We start from the raw sequence: 16,419 nt of genomic DNA on the forward strand, positions 1-16,419 counted from the left end.
GACTGTCCATCACCAGACCGATGTCTCTAATTAGGATCACAGGTGCCTTCAGTGATTCAGCCTATTTACACGGAGAGAAATCGATTCTACCCGGCGCGCTGTCACGATATCTTTCTTCTTTCTTTCTATTGTAAAATGTCAAAAGCCGAGCACGCTTTTTAAGCCACAACAACAAACTGGAAGCCTCTCATTTTACACAATGGGAGAGCAGAAGTGGATGTAACTCTCCTCTTTTAAAGACTAAAAAGGTCATATGACTTGTATGCGCGTGCACACCCACCTCCACCCCCACACCGACACACACACACACACCATCCATTCAGTGGGATTCCAGAGTCTTCACAGGACATTGTGTGAGCCCAACAAATGAAAGCTGCCCTTCTGCGCGCTTCTTTTTCTACCAATTCAGGATTTGGAACTCACGTTTGCTATGATGCTACTTTTTCATTTCAGAGCAATTCCCAAATTTTCAAGATCTGAAAATTGCCAGTCTGTTGCCCTGAATTTCCCTGAGCTCTATAGAACTGTAGAAACACTCTACCTTGAGATCCTTCATTGTGTTTTTCAGGGTCTTGATTGTGTGTCCTGAGTGGCCTCCTTCGATTGTGCAGGCGTTACACACACACACCTTGTCATCCATGCAGTAGTATCTGGAGTTAGATGCAAATTAAAATCAGTATGAAGGCCGTACACCACCCCTCATTTCCATAGTGAACACAGTGTTGATGCATGGTACCTGTATATCTCATCGTGGTCGGGGCACTTTCTCTTCCAGAAGTCATTCAGTGGCTCCGTCAACGGATGCTCTTTGAATGCCGGCAGCTCCAGGTGTGGCTTCACGTGCTCCTGGCACATTGACACTTCGCACTTCAGACAGGTCTTGACGGCAATCGGCTCCCAAGTAATGGAGGAGGCGGCAGAGGGCCCTTCCTCGGCACTAGAGCCCGGCGCCTCGGCAGCGACGGCAGGACAGTAGTCGCACGGGACGGATAACAGACTCCTGGCGCGCTGTGCTGCCGCCACAGAGGAAGATGGAGGTTCTCTGGAATTTGAAGCGGAGGTGGCTGCAGTCCTGCGGCGCTGGCGGTAGTCATCGGCAATATTGGCTAGTTTGAAGTTCTTCTGAAAGCTGATGCCAAGGCGGTGGCTGTCGCGGCACTCTGGGCAGCGGAAGCGACCTCGCTCCGCTTGGCGCTTTAGGCGGTCAAGGCAGTTCTTGCAAAAGTTGTGTCCGCACGGAAGCAAATGGGGGTCGCGGTACAAGTCCAGGCATACTGGACAGGTGAGCTCCTCTTGCAGGACGCTGGAATGTTCCGACGGGGCCGAGGCCATTCTAGTATTCAGCCTGCAATGAGGAGAGATGAAGTGAAAAAGGCCGGAGGTGTAAGAGGAGGAGGGTAAAAGTGGACAAAGGAGAAGATGGCTAAAGGATGACAAGACAGAGAAGGAATTTGAGAAGATAATGATCCTTGATGCTTAAACAGTACAGCCTCTGTGTTATTAATGTTTTCATTTCATTTATTTGAATAAGTTTGACATATTTAAGAGCACGTCAATAAAAATACTGAAGACTATAAAACATCCTTTATGATCCAAACATTACTTGATTCTATAGATGACTTATTTCAAAGAGCCTTGTACTCAAATGCTTAGATGGTAGGCAACAGAAATCAAAATATCGAAATCAAAATACGCTCTCTGTGTAACGGATTTAAATCCAGCAGTTAACATGTCCTAGTCACATTCTTACACAACACAATTCAGACAAACATCTGGACTACCAAGTGCAAGAAGCAGATTTAAATCTGGACGTTTCGCTTTTTTTTAAAAAAAGGTTTCATTTCAGATTTGGCCTCTTTTAACTGACCCCCTATGTGGTGGCAGGTCTTGCTTCCTCTTCAGCATAGATGTGGATAGGCCTGGCATATAGAGTTTGTCACGTGTGCACAGCGACACTAGGTAACTTTCCTTTCAAATGTTTAATTACAAAGAGTCATGCGTCCCTTCCAATGTTGTTTCAATCAGTATCAGACTCTTCAGCTACTTAAATAAACAATAGAGATGTCATCAAACTAACAAAGTGATGCCATCCAATGAACAAAGTTTTGGTAGTGATGTAATCCAAACAAACATACATTGCTGAATCTATTTTTACTTTTTACACCCTTTGTTAAAAAAGGATCCTGCACCAAAATACAGTCCAGAGTTTACTTTAAAAGATTAATTTTATTCACCATTTCGAAAATATGCAAGACCCACACACCCATCATTTGTACTGAGATGACTGCCAAAGAAGATCTCATTTTAAAACACGTTATAGGAATGTTGTAAGAAGAACGCTTGGCTTGAAAATGAAAGCTTAACTTTACTTAGAAAATGAAACTTAAAACAAATTCATTTCTACTTTGATCAGATGCAATTAATCCAGATAAGATACCTGTTTATAGTGACTTATTGTTTCCTCTTCACCATAAATGTATCACTTCTTGAGGTAGCAAACAAGGTTACTTTGCTGTAAATGTTACAATAGAACTCAAAAACTGTTGCTTCCATCAGTGTCAGACTGAAGGGACTTACATAAACAATAGTGGCGTCACCAGAAGTTACAAAGTGCAATGTTGACGTCACATTTATACTTAGAACTTCACGCACGCTAAATCAATATGCTTCCTATGAATGCGAATAGAACTGTCAATACCAGCGTTGGATTGTTTTTCACGGAAGTATTTTACTCATCTAATTTTGACCGACTTTGACCCTTGTCATTTACACCTTGTTTACATACGGTAATTGCGGCGAATCAGATAGCAGTGGCTTCCCCTCCCTCAATATCAATTTCAATTCTAATAAACAAGCAAAACAACTCTGCCAATGCCATAAAACTAAAGTAAAAACGTATGATGTAACACTCGCGGTCATTGGGAGAGATTCTCCATCAATTAGCTCCCCCACCGCTAGCTGCACTAATCTCCATCTGGCTAATAAATTGGTGTGGAAACAAAATAAAGCCTTGAACGCATTTTACCTTAGTGAAGCAGGATTACACGGAGTTCTGAATAATCCGATTCACGTTTTTCCAAAGTTAGAAATATTCGGTAACGTTAGAAATTTGATGAGGTGTGTTCGTGCACCTGACGTGCCGAGGCTAACGTTAACGTTGAACCCGGGTACGCTAAATTAGCTGTGCCTTTTTCCTCCACAAGCTGTCCAAGCTGGTTTGTTGGAACCCAGGAAACATTCCAGTCACCAGGTATTTAGTTGTTCATCTGGAGTTTTCGCCATTTAGCGCACATGTAACGCCCGCACGGCGCTGCTAACGTTGACTCACCAAATCAACCCAGCTGAGCAGGTTGATGCGGGGGAAATGCCGCCTTCACTGGCCCTCGTAAATTCCTGCTTCAACAATCCCTCCTTCCCGAATTCAACAACACAACGTAACACATGTGTAACATTACGTCATGTAAGGTTGTGTACATTATACTACTAATGTAAATTGATAATACCAAAAAGGTAGGACGGTGAGAAAGTATTTGTTTTCAAATAAGTAGCCTTTTTTATGTTCATGTTTAGCAGCGGTGAATCTAGTTAATTTGATTATTATTAGTAAGTATTTTGTTGTGTAAACGATTTCAGTTTAGTTCTAATGTCTCTTTCTAATACTCTAACTTAACAACATATACTGTATGTGGTTAGATTTTTGTTTGTGCTGATTTCCGTAAGCCTAATAAAGTAAGACAAACTGATGTTTCCTGTGTTTCAATCCATTTTGATATTTGAGATATTTCTTTTTGCACTTCTTGATTTGAATTGTTTGAATTTGAATTTGATTTGTTCAAATGTGATTGAAGTTTGTAAGGGGCCATACATAAACTTATACATGTAAGTGTTATTGATGGGCTGACATTTGAGCTCAAAAGTACTGAAATGCATTGAAGGAAAGACTAGAATGTGAGTAGTTCATTTATTAACAATTATACATGCAACATACAATTTCCAGTAGATTATTTTCAACATTAGGGTTTCTGTTCTGATGTTGTTTGCATCAACATGCAATGTGGATTTTTCTGATTACACCCAAAAATCAACCATTAAACATAATTATTACAGTGATCAAGCCTGTCTCTGTCTGTTCTGTCAGTTTAAAAGCCAAAATGTATAGTTTTTCTTGATATTTTTACACTTCTGCAAAGTCATAGACACTTTGTCAAGCAGACATTCACTGTTCATTGCATTTCTTTCTTCTTCATCTGTATAGAAAAAGACACAAGTGTCCTCCAACACAACAAATTATGACCTCAGCTCTCATCCAAAACAGTCCTGACAAACTGTCCTGTTTATTTTCAGGCAAAGTTTTCATTCCACAAACTTGTCTGCTGAGAAGTACACCGGACCCTCAATTGTGAAACCAAGATAGACAAACTTGGGTACTGGAGCAGCAGGTTGGCTGGCTGGCTTGAGCATCAGGTTCATCTGCCGGACACTGATCGGAAGAAGAATAGCTTGGATACGGGGGTTTTCCCACACTTCCTCATTGCGCCACATCTTAATGACCCCTTCCCGAACCTGACGTTGGTCAGATGCCATTGTCATCATCTTTTCTTCCAAGATTTTATCTAGCCTTGATTTGTGGACCCATTTGTTCAATCCACAGCCCTTTCCCAGAAGAAACAGAGGCAAAAGGTAACGGCCTCGAAGGAAATGGTCATAATTGCTGTCAAATGCCGTCTTCATGAGTGTAACATGTTGTGGCAAATCAATGGGCAGCTCCATAGGCTCCGCCCCATTATCATCACTGGTCTGTTGTGCCATATATTCCTCCTGGCCTTCTTGCTGTTGATTCTCAGGCCAAAACAACAGCATGACCAAAAGATAAAACTCAGAGCTTTGGTCTCTTTCGTCCATCATCAAAAACTTCTGTAATATGGTTCTCAGTTTCCTCACTGAGGTGAGCTGAGGAGCATTAGGGATCTTGTTGCTCAGGATGATGTTGGAGAGGATGTACTTTTCAGCTTTCTCAACATCAGTGGAGTCCCTCTCATAGGTTCTTTCCAAATCATCTCGGATTTTTTCTAAATCAGACTCTGTTATCTCAGGGGACTGGAGCTTTGCATGGCTTCCCTTCCACGAGTGCAGGCCGCGATAGAGCTTGTCTAGAAGGCCTGCAAAGCTGGTGGATTCAGCAGCTGTGTTTGTAGTATAGTACTGGTAACACACTGCAACATCTTTCCAGAAGTACGGTGGCTCTAGGCTGTTCCTGTCAGGCATGGAGTAGGTTAGGTACCATTCAAAGAAGTCAAATTTGTCTTTAACTTCCTGTTCAATGCTGCAGATGGTGAGCAAATCTGAATAAGCCGGATTTCTTATTCCAAGTATCTCGGCGACGATCTTTGCCACTTGAATGAAGCCAAAATGCCCTCTGTTGCTGAAAGACTTTGAGTGGCTTGCAGCAGGTGAATCCATCATCTCTGGCCTCTCTTCTCTAATAGCTTTCTGCTCTACATCTTTAAATGCTCTGAAGGCCATTTCCGCCACGTCTAACACTGCCTTTGTGTTCCTGCTCCTCCGCAAACGGTGCATATGAATTTGACCCAGTGTGTCAGTAAAGTAAGAGTTGTCGGGCGCTCTTTCAATGGCTATCTTTGCCCAATGTTCTGCTATTCCATAATCAGTTTCCCCATGTATGATGTAGTGCAGACGTGCAAGTGCTTGAGGAAAAGCGGGAAACTGTGGAAATGTATCAGATGCAGCTTCCAAGACAGACACAGCATTGTAAAAATTCTCCTTCTTCAGAATGTCTTCTATCAAACTTGAGAACTTGCATTTTGATGTCCCTTTCTTTTCCCTTTTAGTCAGCAGACGTTGGATTAACTGCATTGTACATGGTTCATCTTGATATCCAGAATGAAAATCCATCAAATTCTTCACAATGGTGCTCCTGTAAATCTTGCAATTGGCCAGCAGATCTACAGCTTCATGTGCAAAATTCATACAGACATGCTGGTCTGGATGTTCATCTAGATCTGTGGGGAAGATTAATCTTGTGAAGGGCTCCATTCTTTCTTCAAACGGGGGGCCTCCGTAGATGGGATCAGTCGGTCTGAGGATCTGCTGACACTCATGCATCATTAGGTAGGAGCAAGGAATGTATTTGTTCAGCAAAGCCAAAAAAGAGAAAAGTCGCGTGTTGGCAGCGCTTTGGTTTCGAGCCACATACTGTGAAACTTCAGCAGCAATGTCCTCAAATGAAAAGCTTTCACTGGAGATGTCACCTGAGTCACTCTCTGTGGTGCTACCTTCCATGATGATCAGTTGGAACTTATCAGTGATGTTCAGATATCTGTGAAGGTGAGAGAAAAGTCAGTGGGAGAAATGCAGGCATCAAAGGTGTAGGAGTAGTCTCTAATAACAAAACTCAAAAACAGAGCAAACTAAAATCCAAGGTAGGTAGGGCAGAAAGTAATCCACAAAAACACAAGAACAGGAGCTCACAAAATCCACAGAAGGAACAAAAACTCAAACTTACATAATCTACAGAATGGATGAAACACTCACGGCAAATAACTACAAGGTTACAAGGAACTCACATCAAGATTTGGATCAGGATCAGGCACTAGACTAGAACATGCAAGTCACAGGATATGAAACAAGACACTTGGGCAACATGTCAGCAATCAAACGAGGTAACTAGGGTATTGTTACACAGGGAATCAATCCAAGAGGGGAATAGCTAAAGGGTTAGGGTCAGGGTTCCTAAATACAGCCTGAGATCTGACAACCAGGTCAGAGATCTGATCACAACGATGAACTGGCACAGAGGGAGGGAGGCACAGAGACTGAATACACGAGGGATGATACTGAACAGGCGAGGCAAATCAGGAACAGAGAGGAGAGGAAACAAAACAACAAAGACGAAACAGACCCGGAGGGAGGAGCAAACAGAAAAGACATGGACAACACACACGATTGTGACATTTTGTGTAAAAAAATGGCAGAAATTTGACCTCGCCATGCCCATGAACCCACGAGAATCGACTCAACCTATAGGACAACGCGGGTGAAGCTCCTTACTCAGACACAACATCACCTTTTTTTTTTACAGAAACAGTCATGATAAATAGTGCAAGTCACAAAATCATTTGTCATCTCAACCTATAATCATCATGCAACTGCTACGTCTAAAGACTAGATGAATAAACTAATGTAAGAGAGTTGATGTCCTTACCTGTGTGAGTCTCGGCAGGTGCGCGAACGACTTAAGAGCTTAGATGGTGGCCTTTATAAAGCACCTTGACACAAGCATTCCTGCATCCATGGTGAATAGCATTGTTTATGGGCGAGTCAAACATTACGCACTTAAAAGACAACATTCCACATTCTACTGTTATGATTACATTTCCTCATAAACGCAAATGAGGTAGGTTGCACTTTCCTGTAAACTCAGGGCCTGTGCCAGGGTTTTGGAAATACAGAGGTCCAGGAGATTATTGACTGTATTTCTGGATGATGTAAAGAGTATGTAAAGACTATGTAAAGCCATTTGAAGAAAACCCGAAAAGAAGCAGAAATTATACCAAAATGATACCTACAAACAAGCCATTTGCTGTTTAGTGGACAAATGTTTTTAATTTTTAGAACTTAAAAGTACAAAACTGTTCAGTACAAAGAATAAAGCAAAAAAAATAAAAACTCCAACAACCCATTAATTAAACACTACACATTCACCTATTATGACCACCTACTATTTCAAATTATCTATTATCTATGGTTATTATTATTGTCATCAGTATTGTTATTGTGTGTATTCCCAGTGCTGTCACACCCAAGAGATCCCCCCCCCCCCCCACACACACACACACACACCAAAAGCTAGACATCATCAGCTCTATCAGTCGTTTCATCCTTTATGCTGCTAAGATTTTCTTCAGCTGCTGTAGCTGACATGGGGATCTTCCTCATTTTCCCTTCAGTACCTCATGGGGTTTGAAATCTAGCAGAGGCTCTGCAGCTGTACTGTATACATACATAGAAACTATGGCTTATCATATTTTAATATATATCACTTGGTGTTTGGATTAAAGCTTCTTGTTTTATGGGAGGAGCCGTGTTGTGGACACTCTGCTGTGGAGAGCGTCTTATCCTTCAGCATCTTCTCAACCCAGCTTCATCGTATCTCTGTGTCTGATGAGAAACCATTAAAAACAGAAGAGTTATATTTTTTTATGTTTTTGTCTTATTGTTAACAACATTCCACTGCAATGGCATACACACACAGAGGACATGTTAGAGTTGGACACATACTCGTCTGAAATTTGGGCTTCTTCTTTCACGCCGCGGTGCTCTTGGCGGTGGAACTTGTGCCCACGCTTGTCGGCTCTCCAAGTCAATTTGAAGTCAGACACGGTTTGATCTGCCACACTGGCCATCAACTGAGTTACAACAGCACAGAAAGAAAGAAAGAAAGAAAGAAAGAAAGAAAGAAAGAAAAAAAGAAAGAAAGAAAGAAAGAAAGAAAGAAAGAAAGAAAAAACAAACAAACAAAGAAACAAACAAGTAATTTTACTGTCCTTCTCTGTAAACATTTGATTTTTAGATTTCTTTTACCTTTTCCAGCAGTGCATCAAAAACAGTGGCATTAGTGAAGTCGACATTAGAGATCTTCATCTTCATCCTTATCACTATCTTCTTCACTTTGAGATCTGTACACAACACACAGATCACCACACACAGTCAGACTGTCCATCACCAGACCGATGTCTCTAATTAGGATCACAGGTGCCTTCAGTGATTCAGCCTATTTACACGGAGAGAAATCGATTCTACCCGGCGCGCTGTCACGATATCTTTCTTCTTTCTTTCTATTGTAAAATGTCAAAAGCCGAGCACGCTTTTTAAGCCACAACAACAAACTGGAAGCCTCTCATTTTACACAATGGGAGAGCAGAAGTGGATGTAACTCTCCTCTTTTAAAGACTAAAAAGGTCATATGACTTGTATGCGCGTGCACACCCACCTCCACCTCCACCCCCACACCGACACACACACACACACCATCCATTCAGTGGGATTCCAGAGTCTTCACAGGACATTGTGTGAGCCCAACAAATGAAAGCTGCCCTTCTGCGCGCTTCTTTTTCTACCAATTCAGGATTTGGAACTCACGTTTGCTATGATGCTACTTTTTCATTTCAGAGCAATTCCCAAATTTTCAAGATCTGAAAATTGCCAGTCTGTTGCCCTGAATTTCCCTGAGCTCTATAGAACTGTAGAAACACTCTACCTTGAGATCCTTCATTGTGTTTTTCAGGGTCTTGATTGTGTGTCCTGAGTGGCCTCCTTCGATTGTGCAGGCGTTACACACACACACCTTGTCATCCATGCAGTAGTATCTGGAGTTAGATGCAAATTAAAATCAGTATGAAGGCCGTACACCACCCCTCATTTCCATAGTGAACACAGTGTTGATGCATGGTACCTGTATATCTCATCGTGGTCGGGGCACTTTCTCTTCCAGAAGTCATTCAGTGGCTCCGTCAACGGATGCTCTTTGAATGCCGGCAGCTCCAGGTGTGGCTTCACGTGCTCCTGGCACATTGACACTTCGCACTTCAGACAGGTCTTGACGGCAATCGGCTCCCAAGTAATGGAGGAGGCGGCAGAGGGCCCTTCCTCGGCACTAGAGCCCGGCGCCTCGGCAGCGACGGCAGGACAGTAGTCGCACGGGACGGATAACAGACTCCTGGCGCGCTGTGCTGCCGCCACAGAGGAAGATGGAGGTTCTCTGGAATTTGAAGCGGAGGTGGCTGCAGTCCTGCGGCGCTGGCGGTAGTCATCGGCAATATTGGCTAGTTTGAAGTTCTTCTGAAAGCTGATGCCAAGGCGGTGGCTGTCGCGGCACTCTGGGCAGCGGAAGCGACCTCGCTCCGCTTGGCGCTTTAGGCGGTCAAGGCAGTTCTTGCAAAAGTTGTGTCCGCACGGAAGCAAATGGGGGTCGCGGTACAAGTCCAGGCATACTGGACAGGTGAGCTCCTCTTGCAGGACGCTGGAATGTTCCGACGGGGCCGAGGCCATTCTAGTATTCAGCCTGCAATGAGGAGAGATGAAGTGAAAAAGGCCGGAGGTGTAAGAGGAGGAGGGTAAAAGTGGACAAAGGAGAAGATGGCTAAAGGATGACAAGACAGAGAAGGAATTTGAGAAGATAATGATCCTTGATGCTTAAACAGTACAGCCTCTGTGTTATTAATGTTTTCATTTCATTTATTTGAATAAGTTTGACATATTTAAGAGCACGTCAATAAAAATACTGAAGACTATAAAACATCCTTTATGATCCAAACATTACTTGATTCTATAGATGACTTATTTCAAAGAGCCTTGTACTCAAATGCTTAGATGGTAGGCAACAGAAATCAAAATATCGAAATCAAAATACGCTCTCTGTGTAACGGATTTAAATCCAGCAGTTAACATGTCCTAGTCACATTCTTACACAACACAATTCAGACAAACATCTGGACTACCAAGTGCAAGAAGCAGATTTAAATCTGGACGTTTCGCTTTTTTTTAAAAAAAGGTTTCATTTCAGATTTGGCCTCTTTTAACTGACCCCCTATGTGGTGGCAGGTCTTGCTTCCTCTTCAGCATAGATGTGGATAGGCCTGGCATATAGAGTTTGTCACGTGTGCACAGCGACACTAGGTAACTTTCCTTTCAAATGTTTAATTACAAAGAGTCATGCGTCCCTTCCAATGTTGTTTCAATCAGTATCAGACTCTTCAGCTACTTAAATAAACAATAGAGATGTCATCAAACTAACAAAGTGATGCCATCCAATGAACAAAGTTTTGGTAGTGATGTAATCCAAACAAACATACATTGCTGAATCTATTTTTACTTTTTACACCCTTTGTTAAAAAAGGATCCTGCACCAAAATACAGTCCAGAGTTTACTTTAAAAGATTAATTTTATTCACCATTTCGAAAATATGCAAGACCCACACAATCATTTGTACTGAGATGACAAAGAAGATCTCATTTCAAAACACTTTATAGGAATGTTGTAAGAAGAACGCTTGGCTTGAAAATGAAAGCGTTACTTTACTTGGAAAATGAAACTTAAAACAAATTCATTTCTACTTTGATCAGATGCAATTAATCCAGATAAGATACCTGTTTATAGTGACTTATTGTTTCCTCTTCACCATAAATGTATCACTTCTTGAGGTAGCAAACAAGGTTACTTTGCTGAAAATGTTACAATACAACTCAAAAACTGTTGCTTCCATCAGTGTCAGACTGAAGGGACTTACATAAACAATAGTGGCGTCACCAGAAGTTACAAAGTGCAATGTTGACGTCACATTTATACTTAGAACTTCATGCACGCTAAATCAATATGCTTCCTATGAATGCGAATAGAACTGTCAATACCAGCGTTGGATGTTTTTCACGGAAGTATTTTACTCATCTAATTTTGACCGACTTTGACCCTTGTCATTTACACCTTGTTTACATACGGTAATTGCGGCGAATCAGATAGCAGTGGCTTCCCCTCCCTAAATATCAATTTCAATTCTAATAAACAAGCAAAACAACTCTGCCAATGCCATAAAACTAAAGTAAAAACGTATGATTATGTGTAACACTCGCGGTCATTGGGAGAGATTCTCCATCAATTAGCTCCCCCACCGCTAGCTGCACTAATCTCCATCTGGCTAATAAATTGGTGTGGAAACAAAATAAAGCCTTGAACGCATTTTACCTTAGTGAAGCAGGATTACACGGAGTTCTGAATAATCCGATTCACGTTTTTCCAAAGTTAGAAATATTCGGTAACGTTAGAAATTTGATGAGGTGTGTTCGTGCACCTGACGTGCCGAGGCTAACGTTAACGTTGAACCCGGGTACGCTAAATTAGCTGTGCCTTTTTCCTCTACAAGCTGTCCAAGCTGGTTTGTTGGAACCCAGGAAACATTCCAGTCACCAGGTATTTAGTTGTTCATCTGGAGTTTTCGCCATTTAGCGCACATGTAACGCCCGCACGGCGCTGCTAACGTTGACTCACCAAATCAACCCAGCTGAGCAGGTTGATGCGGGGGAAATGCCGCCTTCACTGGCCCTCGTAAATTCCTGCTTCAACAATCCCTCCTTCCCGAATTCAACAACACAACGTAACACATGTGTAACATTACGTCATGTAAGGTTGTGTACATTATACCACTAATGTAAATTGATAATACCAAAAAGGTAGGACGGTGAGAAAGTATTTGTTTTCAAATAAGTAGCCTTTTTTATGTTCATGTTTAGCAGCGGTGAATCTAGTTAATTTGATTATTATTAGTAAGTATTTTGTTGTGTAAACGATTTCAGTTTAGTTCTAATGTCTCTTTCTAATACTCTAACTTAACCACATATACTGTATGTGGTTAGATTTTTGTTTGTGCTGATTTCCGTAAGCCTAATAAAGTAAGACAAACTGATGTTTCCTGTGTTTCAATCCATTTTGATATTTGAGATATTTCTTTTTGCACTTCTTGATTTGAATTGTTTGAATTTGAATTTGATTTGTTCAAATGTGATTGAAGTTTGTAAGGGGCCATACATAAACTTATATATGTAAGTGTTATTGATGGGCTGACATTTGAGCTCAAAAGTACTGAAATGCATTGAAGGAAAGACTAGAATGTGAGTAGTTCATTTATTAACAATTATACATGCAACATACAATTTCCAGTAGATTATTTTCAACATTAGGGTTTCTGTTCTGATGTTGTTTGCATCAACATGCAATGTGGATTTTTCTGATTACACCCAAAAATCAACCATTAAACATAATTATTACAGTGATCAAGCCTGTCTCTGTGTGTTCTGTCAGTTTAAAAGCCAAAATGTCTAGTTTTTCTTGATATTTTTACACTTCTGCAAAGTCATAGACACTTTGTCAAGCAGACATTCACTGTTCATTGCATTTCTTTCTTCTTCATCTGTATAGAAAAAGACACAAGTGTCCTCCAACACAACAAATTATGACCTCAGCTCTCATCCAAAACAGTCCTGACAAACTGTCCTGTTTATTTTCAGGCAAAGTTTTCATTCCACAAACTTGTCTGCTGAGAAGTACACCGGACCCTCAATTGTGAAACCAAGATAGACAAACTTGGGTACTGGAGCAGCAGGTTGGCTGGCTGGCTTGAGCATCAGGTTCATCTGCCGGACACTGATCGGAAGAAGAATAGCTTGGATACGGGGGTTTTCCCACACTTCCTCATTGCGCCACATCTTAATGACCCCTTCCCGAACCTGACGTTGGTCAGATGCCATTGTCATCATCTTTTCTTCCAAGATTTTATCTAGCCTTGATTTGTGGACCCATTTGTTCAATCCACAGCCCTTTCCCAGAAGAAACAGTGGCAAAAGGTAACGGCCTCGAAGGAAATGGTCATAATTGCTGTCAAATGCCGTCTTCATGAGTGTAACATGTTGTGGCAAATCAATGGGCAGCTCCATAGGCTCCGCCCCATTATCATCACTGGTCTGTTGTGCCATATATTCCTCCTGGCCTTCTTGCTGTTGATTCTCAGGCCAAAACAACAGCACAACCAAAAGATAAAACTCAGAGCTTTGGTCTCTTTCGTCCATCATCAAAAACTTCTGTAATATGGTTCTCAGTTTCCTCACTGAGGTGAGCTGAGGAGCATTAGGGATCTTGTTGCTCAGGATGATGTTGGAGAGGATGTACTTTTCAGCTTTCTCAACATCAGTGGAGTCCCTCTCATAGGTTCTTTCCAAATCATCTCGGATTTTTTCTAAATCAGACTCTGTTATCTCAGGGGACTGGAGTTCAGCATGGCTTCCCTTCCACGAGTGCAGGCCGCGATAGAGCTTGTCTAGAAGGCCTGCAAAGCTGGTGGATTCAGCAGCTGTGTTTGTAGTATAGTACTGGTAACACACTGCAACATCTTCCCAGAAGAACGGTGGCTCTAGGCTGTTCCTGTCAGGCATGGAGTAGGTTAGGTACCATTCAAAGAAGTCAAATTTGTCTTTAACTTCCTGTTCAATTCTCCAGATGGTGAGCAAATGTGAATAAGCCGGATTTCTTATTCCAAGTTTCTCGGCGACGATCTTTGCCACTTGAATGAAGCCAAAATGCCCTCTGTTGCTGAAAGACTTTGAGTGGCTTGCAGCAGGTGAATCCATCATCTCTGGCCTCTCTTCTCTAATAGCTTTCTGCTCTACATCTTTAAATGCGCTGAAGGCCATTTCCGCCACGTCTAACACTGCCTCTGTGTTCCTGCTCCTCAGCAAACGGTGCATATGAATTTGACCCAGTGTGTCAGTAAAGTAAGAGTTGTCGGGCGTTCTTTCAATGGCTATCATTGCCCAATGTTCTGCTATTCCATAATCAGTTTTCCCATGTATGATGTAGTGCAGACGTGCAAGTGCTTGAGGAAAAGAGGGAAACTGTGGAAATGTATCAGATGCAGCTTCCAAGACAGACACAGCATCGTAAAAAGTCTCCTTCTCCAGAATGTCTTCTATCAAACTTGAGAACTTGCATTTCCATGTCCCTTTCATTTCCCTTTTAGTCAGCAGACGTTGGATAAACTGCATTGTATGTGGTTCATCTTGATATCCAGAATGAAAATCCATCAGATTCTTCACAATGGTGCTCCTGGAAATCTTGCAATTGGCCAGCAGAACTACAGCTTCACGTGCAAAATTCACACAGACATGCTGGTCTGGATGTTCATCTAGATCTGTGGGGAAGATTAATCTTGTGAAGGGCTCCATTCTTTCTTCAAACGGGGGGCCTCCGTAGATGGGATCAGTCGGTCTGAGGATCTGCTGACACTCATGCATCATCAGGTAGGAGCAAGGAATGTATTTTTTCAGCAAAGCCAAAAAAGAGAAAAGTCGCGTGTTGGCAGCGCTTTGGTTTAGAACCACATACTCTGAAACTTCAGCAGCAATGTCCTCAAATGAAAAGCTTTCATTGGAGCTGTCACCTGAGTCACGCTCTGTGGTGCTACCTTCCATGATGATCAGTTGGAACTTATCAGTGATGTTCAGATACCTGTGAAGGTCAGAGCAAAAGTCAGTGGGAGAAATGCAGGCATCAAAGGTGTAGGAGTAGTCTCTAATAACAAAACTCAAAAACAGAGCAAACTAAAATCCAAGGTAGGTAGGGCAGAAAGTAATCCACAAAAACACAAGAACAGGAGCTCACAAAATCCACAGAAGGAACAAAAACTCAAATTTACATAATCTACAGAAAGGATGAAACACTCATGGCAAATAACTACAAGGTTACAAGGAACTCACATCAACATTTGGATCAGGATCAGGCACTAGACTAGAACATGCAAATCACAGGATATGAAACAAGACACTTGGGCAACATGTCAGCAATCAAACGAGGTAACTAGGGTATTATTACACAGGGAATCAATCCAAGAGGGGAATAGCTAAAGGGTTAGGGTCAGGGTTCCTAAATACAGCCTGAGATCTGACAACCAGGTCAGAGATCTGATCACAACGATGAACTGGCACAGAGGGAGGGAGGCACAGAGACTGAATACACAAGGGATGATACTGAACAGGCGAGGCAAATCAAGAACAGAGAGGAGAGGAAACAAAACAACAAAGACGAAACAGACCCACAGGAGGGAGGAGCAAACAGAAAAGACATGGACAACACACACGATTGTGACATTTTGTGTAAAAAATGGCAGAAATTTGACCTCGCCATGCCCATGAACCCACGAGAATCGACTCAACCTATAGGACAACGCGGGTGAAGCTCCTTACTCAGACACAACATCACCTTTTTTTTTACAGAAACAGTCATGATAAATAGTGCAAGTCACAAAATCATTTGTCATCTCAACCTATAATCATCATGCAACTGCTACATCTAAAGACTAGATGAATAAACTAATGTAAGAGAGTTGATGTCGTTACCTGTGTGAGTCTCGGCAGGTGCGCGAATGACTTAAGAGCTTAGATGGTGGCCTTTATAAAGCACCTTGACACAAGCATTCCTGCATCCATGGTGAATAGCATTGTTTATGGGCGAGTCAAACATTACGCACTTGAAAGACAACATTCCACATTCTACTGTTATGATTACATTTCCTCATAAACGCAAATGAGGTAGGTTGCACTTTCCTGTAAACTCAGGGCCTGTGCCAGGGTTTTGGAAATACAGGAGAGGTCCAGGAGATTATTGACTGTATTTCTGGATGATGTAAAGAGTATGTAAAGACTATGTAAAGCCATTTGAAGAAAACCCGAAAAGAAGCAGAAATTATACCAAAATGATACCTACAAACAAGCCATTTGCTGTTTAGTGGACAAATGTTTTTAATTTTTAGAACTTAAAAGTACAAAACTGTTCAGTACAAAGAATAAAGCAAAAAAAAT

General features: G+C 41.8%; 4 protein-coding genes and 1 long non-coding RNA gene across 8 annotated transcripts; all 5 read right to left on the bottom strand.

The window, feature by feature from the left end:
• Positions 1–69: 69 nt before the first annotated feature.
• Positions 70–3,539, bottom strand: LOC143010346 (E3 ubiquitin/ISG15 ligase TRIM25-like). 4 transcript variants are annotated; one of them, XM_076162632.1, is made up of 3 exons: positions 2,438–3,539; positions 737–1,345; positions 70–650 (listed from the first exon to the last, which is right to left on the bottom strand). In XM_076162632.1, the coding sequence occupies exons 2-3, from the start codon at positions 1,330–1,332 to the stop codon at positions 470–472; spliced, it is 777 nt and encodes a 258-aa protein (XP_076018747.1). In that variant the 5' UTR covers positions 1,333–1,345; positions 2,438–3,539; the 3' UTR covers positions 70–469. The 4 variants fall into 4 exon arrangements, with proteins under 4 accessions (XP_076018747.1, XP_076018749.1, XP_076018745.1 ...); XM_076162634.1 differs by having other exon boundaries at positions 3,329–3,403; XM_076162630.1 differs by having other exon boundaries at positions 71–650; positions 3,026–3,538.
• Positions 3,540–3,956: 417 nt separating this feature from the next.
• Positions 3,957–7,407, bottom strand: LOC143010223 (sterile alpha motif domain-containing protein 9-like). The gene is made up of 2 exons (XM_076162436.1): positions 7,223–7,407; positions 3,957–6,337 (listed from the first exon to the last, which is right to left on the bottom strand). The coding sequence occupies exon 2, from the start codon at positions 6,298–6,300 to the stop codon at positions 4,354–4,356; it is 1,947 nt and encodes a 648-aa protein (XP_076018551.1). The 5' UTR covers positions 6,301–6,337; positions 7,223–7,407; the 3' UTR covers positions 3,957–4,353.
• A 171-nt stretch (positions 7,408–7,578) lies between these two features.
• Positions 7,579–8,694, bottom strand: LOC143010323 (uncharacterized). Its single transcript, XR_012964788.1, has 3 exons — positions 8,602–8,694; positions 8,299–8,426; positions 7,579–8,178 (listed from the first exon to the last, which is right to left on the bottom strand). It is a non-coding gene; the product is annotated as an uncharacterized LOC143010323 (long non-coding RNA).
• Positions 8,695–9,024: 330 nt separating this feature from the next.
• Positions 9,025–12,154, bottom strand: LOC143010213 (E3 ubiquitin/ISG15 ligase TRIM25-like). The gene is made up of 3 exons (XM_076162425.1): positions 12,062–12,154; positions 9,473–10,081; positions 9,025–9,386 (listed from the first exon to the last, which is right to left on the bottom strand). The coding sequence occupies exons 2-3, from the start codon at positions 10,066–10,068 to the stop codon at positions 9,206–9,208; spliced, it is 777 nt and encodes a 258-aa protein (XP_076018540.1). The 5' UTR covers positions 10,069–10,081; positions 12,062–12,154; the 3' UTR covers positions 9,025–9,205.
• A 535-nt stretch (positions 12,155–12,689) lies between these two features.
• On the bottom strand, positions 12,690–16,142 carry LOC143010221 (sterile alpha motif domain-containing protein 9-like). Its single transcript, XM_076162434.1, has 2 exons — positions 15,958–16,142; positions 12,690–15,070 (listed from the first exon to the last, which is right to left on the bottom strand). The coding sequence occupies exon 2, from the start codon at positions 15,031–15,033 to the stop codon at positions 13,087–13,089; it is 1,947 nt and encodes a 648-aa protein (XP_076018549.1). The 5' UTR covers positions 15,034–15,070; positions 15,958–16,142; the 3' UTR covers positions 12,690–13,086.
• Between the last annotated feature and the right edge of the window lie 277 nt (positions 16,143–16,419).

Source organism: Genypterus blacodes, unplaced genomic scaffold (assembly GCF_046128005.1).
Source record: "Genypterus blacodes isolate CSIRO-AG114 ecotype Tasmania unplaced genomic scaffold, CSIRO-AGI_Gbla_v1 ptg000122l_1, whole genome shotgun sequence".
NCBI classification, from domain to species: Eukaryota; Metazoa; Chordata; class Actinopteri; order Ophidiiformes; family Ophidiidae; genus Genypterus; species Genypterus blacodes.

What these genes read in the sequence shown, in the direction of transcription:
- LOC143010346 (XM_076162632.1), bottom strand. Translation starts at nt 1,332, where the DNA reads ATGGCCTCGGCCCCGTCGGAACATTCCAGCGTCCTGCAAGAGGAGCTC. An exon ending in GACCACGATGAGATATACAG is followed by an intron (nt 651 to 736) that starts GTACCATGCATC and finishes ATCTAACTCCAG; the next exon opens with ATACTACTGCATGGATGACA.
- LOC143010223 (XM_076162436.1), bottom strand. Translation starts at nt 6,300, where the DNA reads ATGGAAGGTAGCACCACAGAGAGTGACTCAGGTGACATCTCCAGTGAA.
- LOC143010213 (XM_076162425.1), bottom strand. Translation starts at nt 10,068, where the DNA reads ATGGCCTCGGCCCCGTCGGAACATTCCAGCGTCCTGCAAGAGGAGCTC. An exon ending in GACCACGATGAGATATACAG is followed by an intron (nt 9,387 to 9,472) that starts GTACCATGCATC and finishes ATCTAACTCCAG; the next exon opens with ATACTACTGCATGGATGACA.
- LOC143010221 (XM_076162434.1), bottom strand. Translation starts at nt 15,033, where the DNA reads ATGGAAGGTAGCACCACAGAGCGTGACTCAGGTGACAGCTCCAATGAA.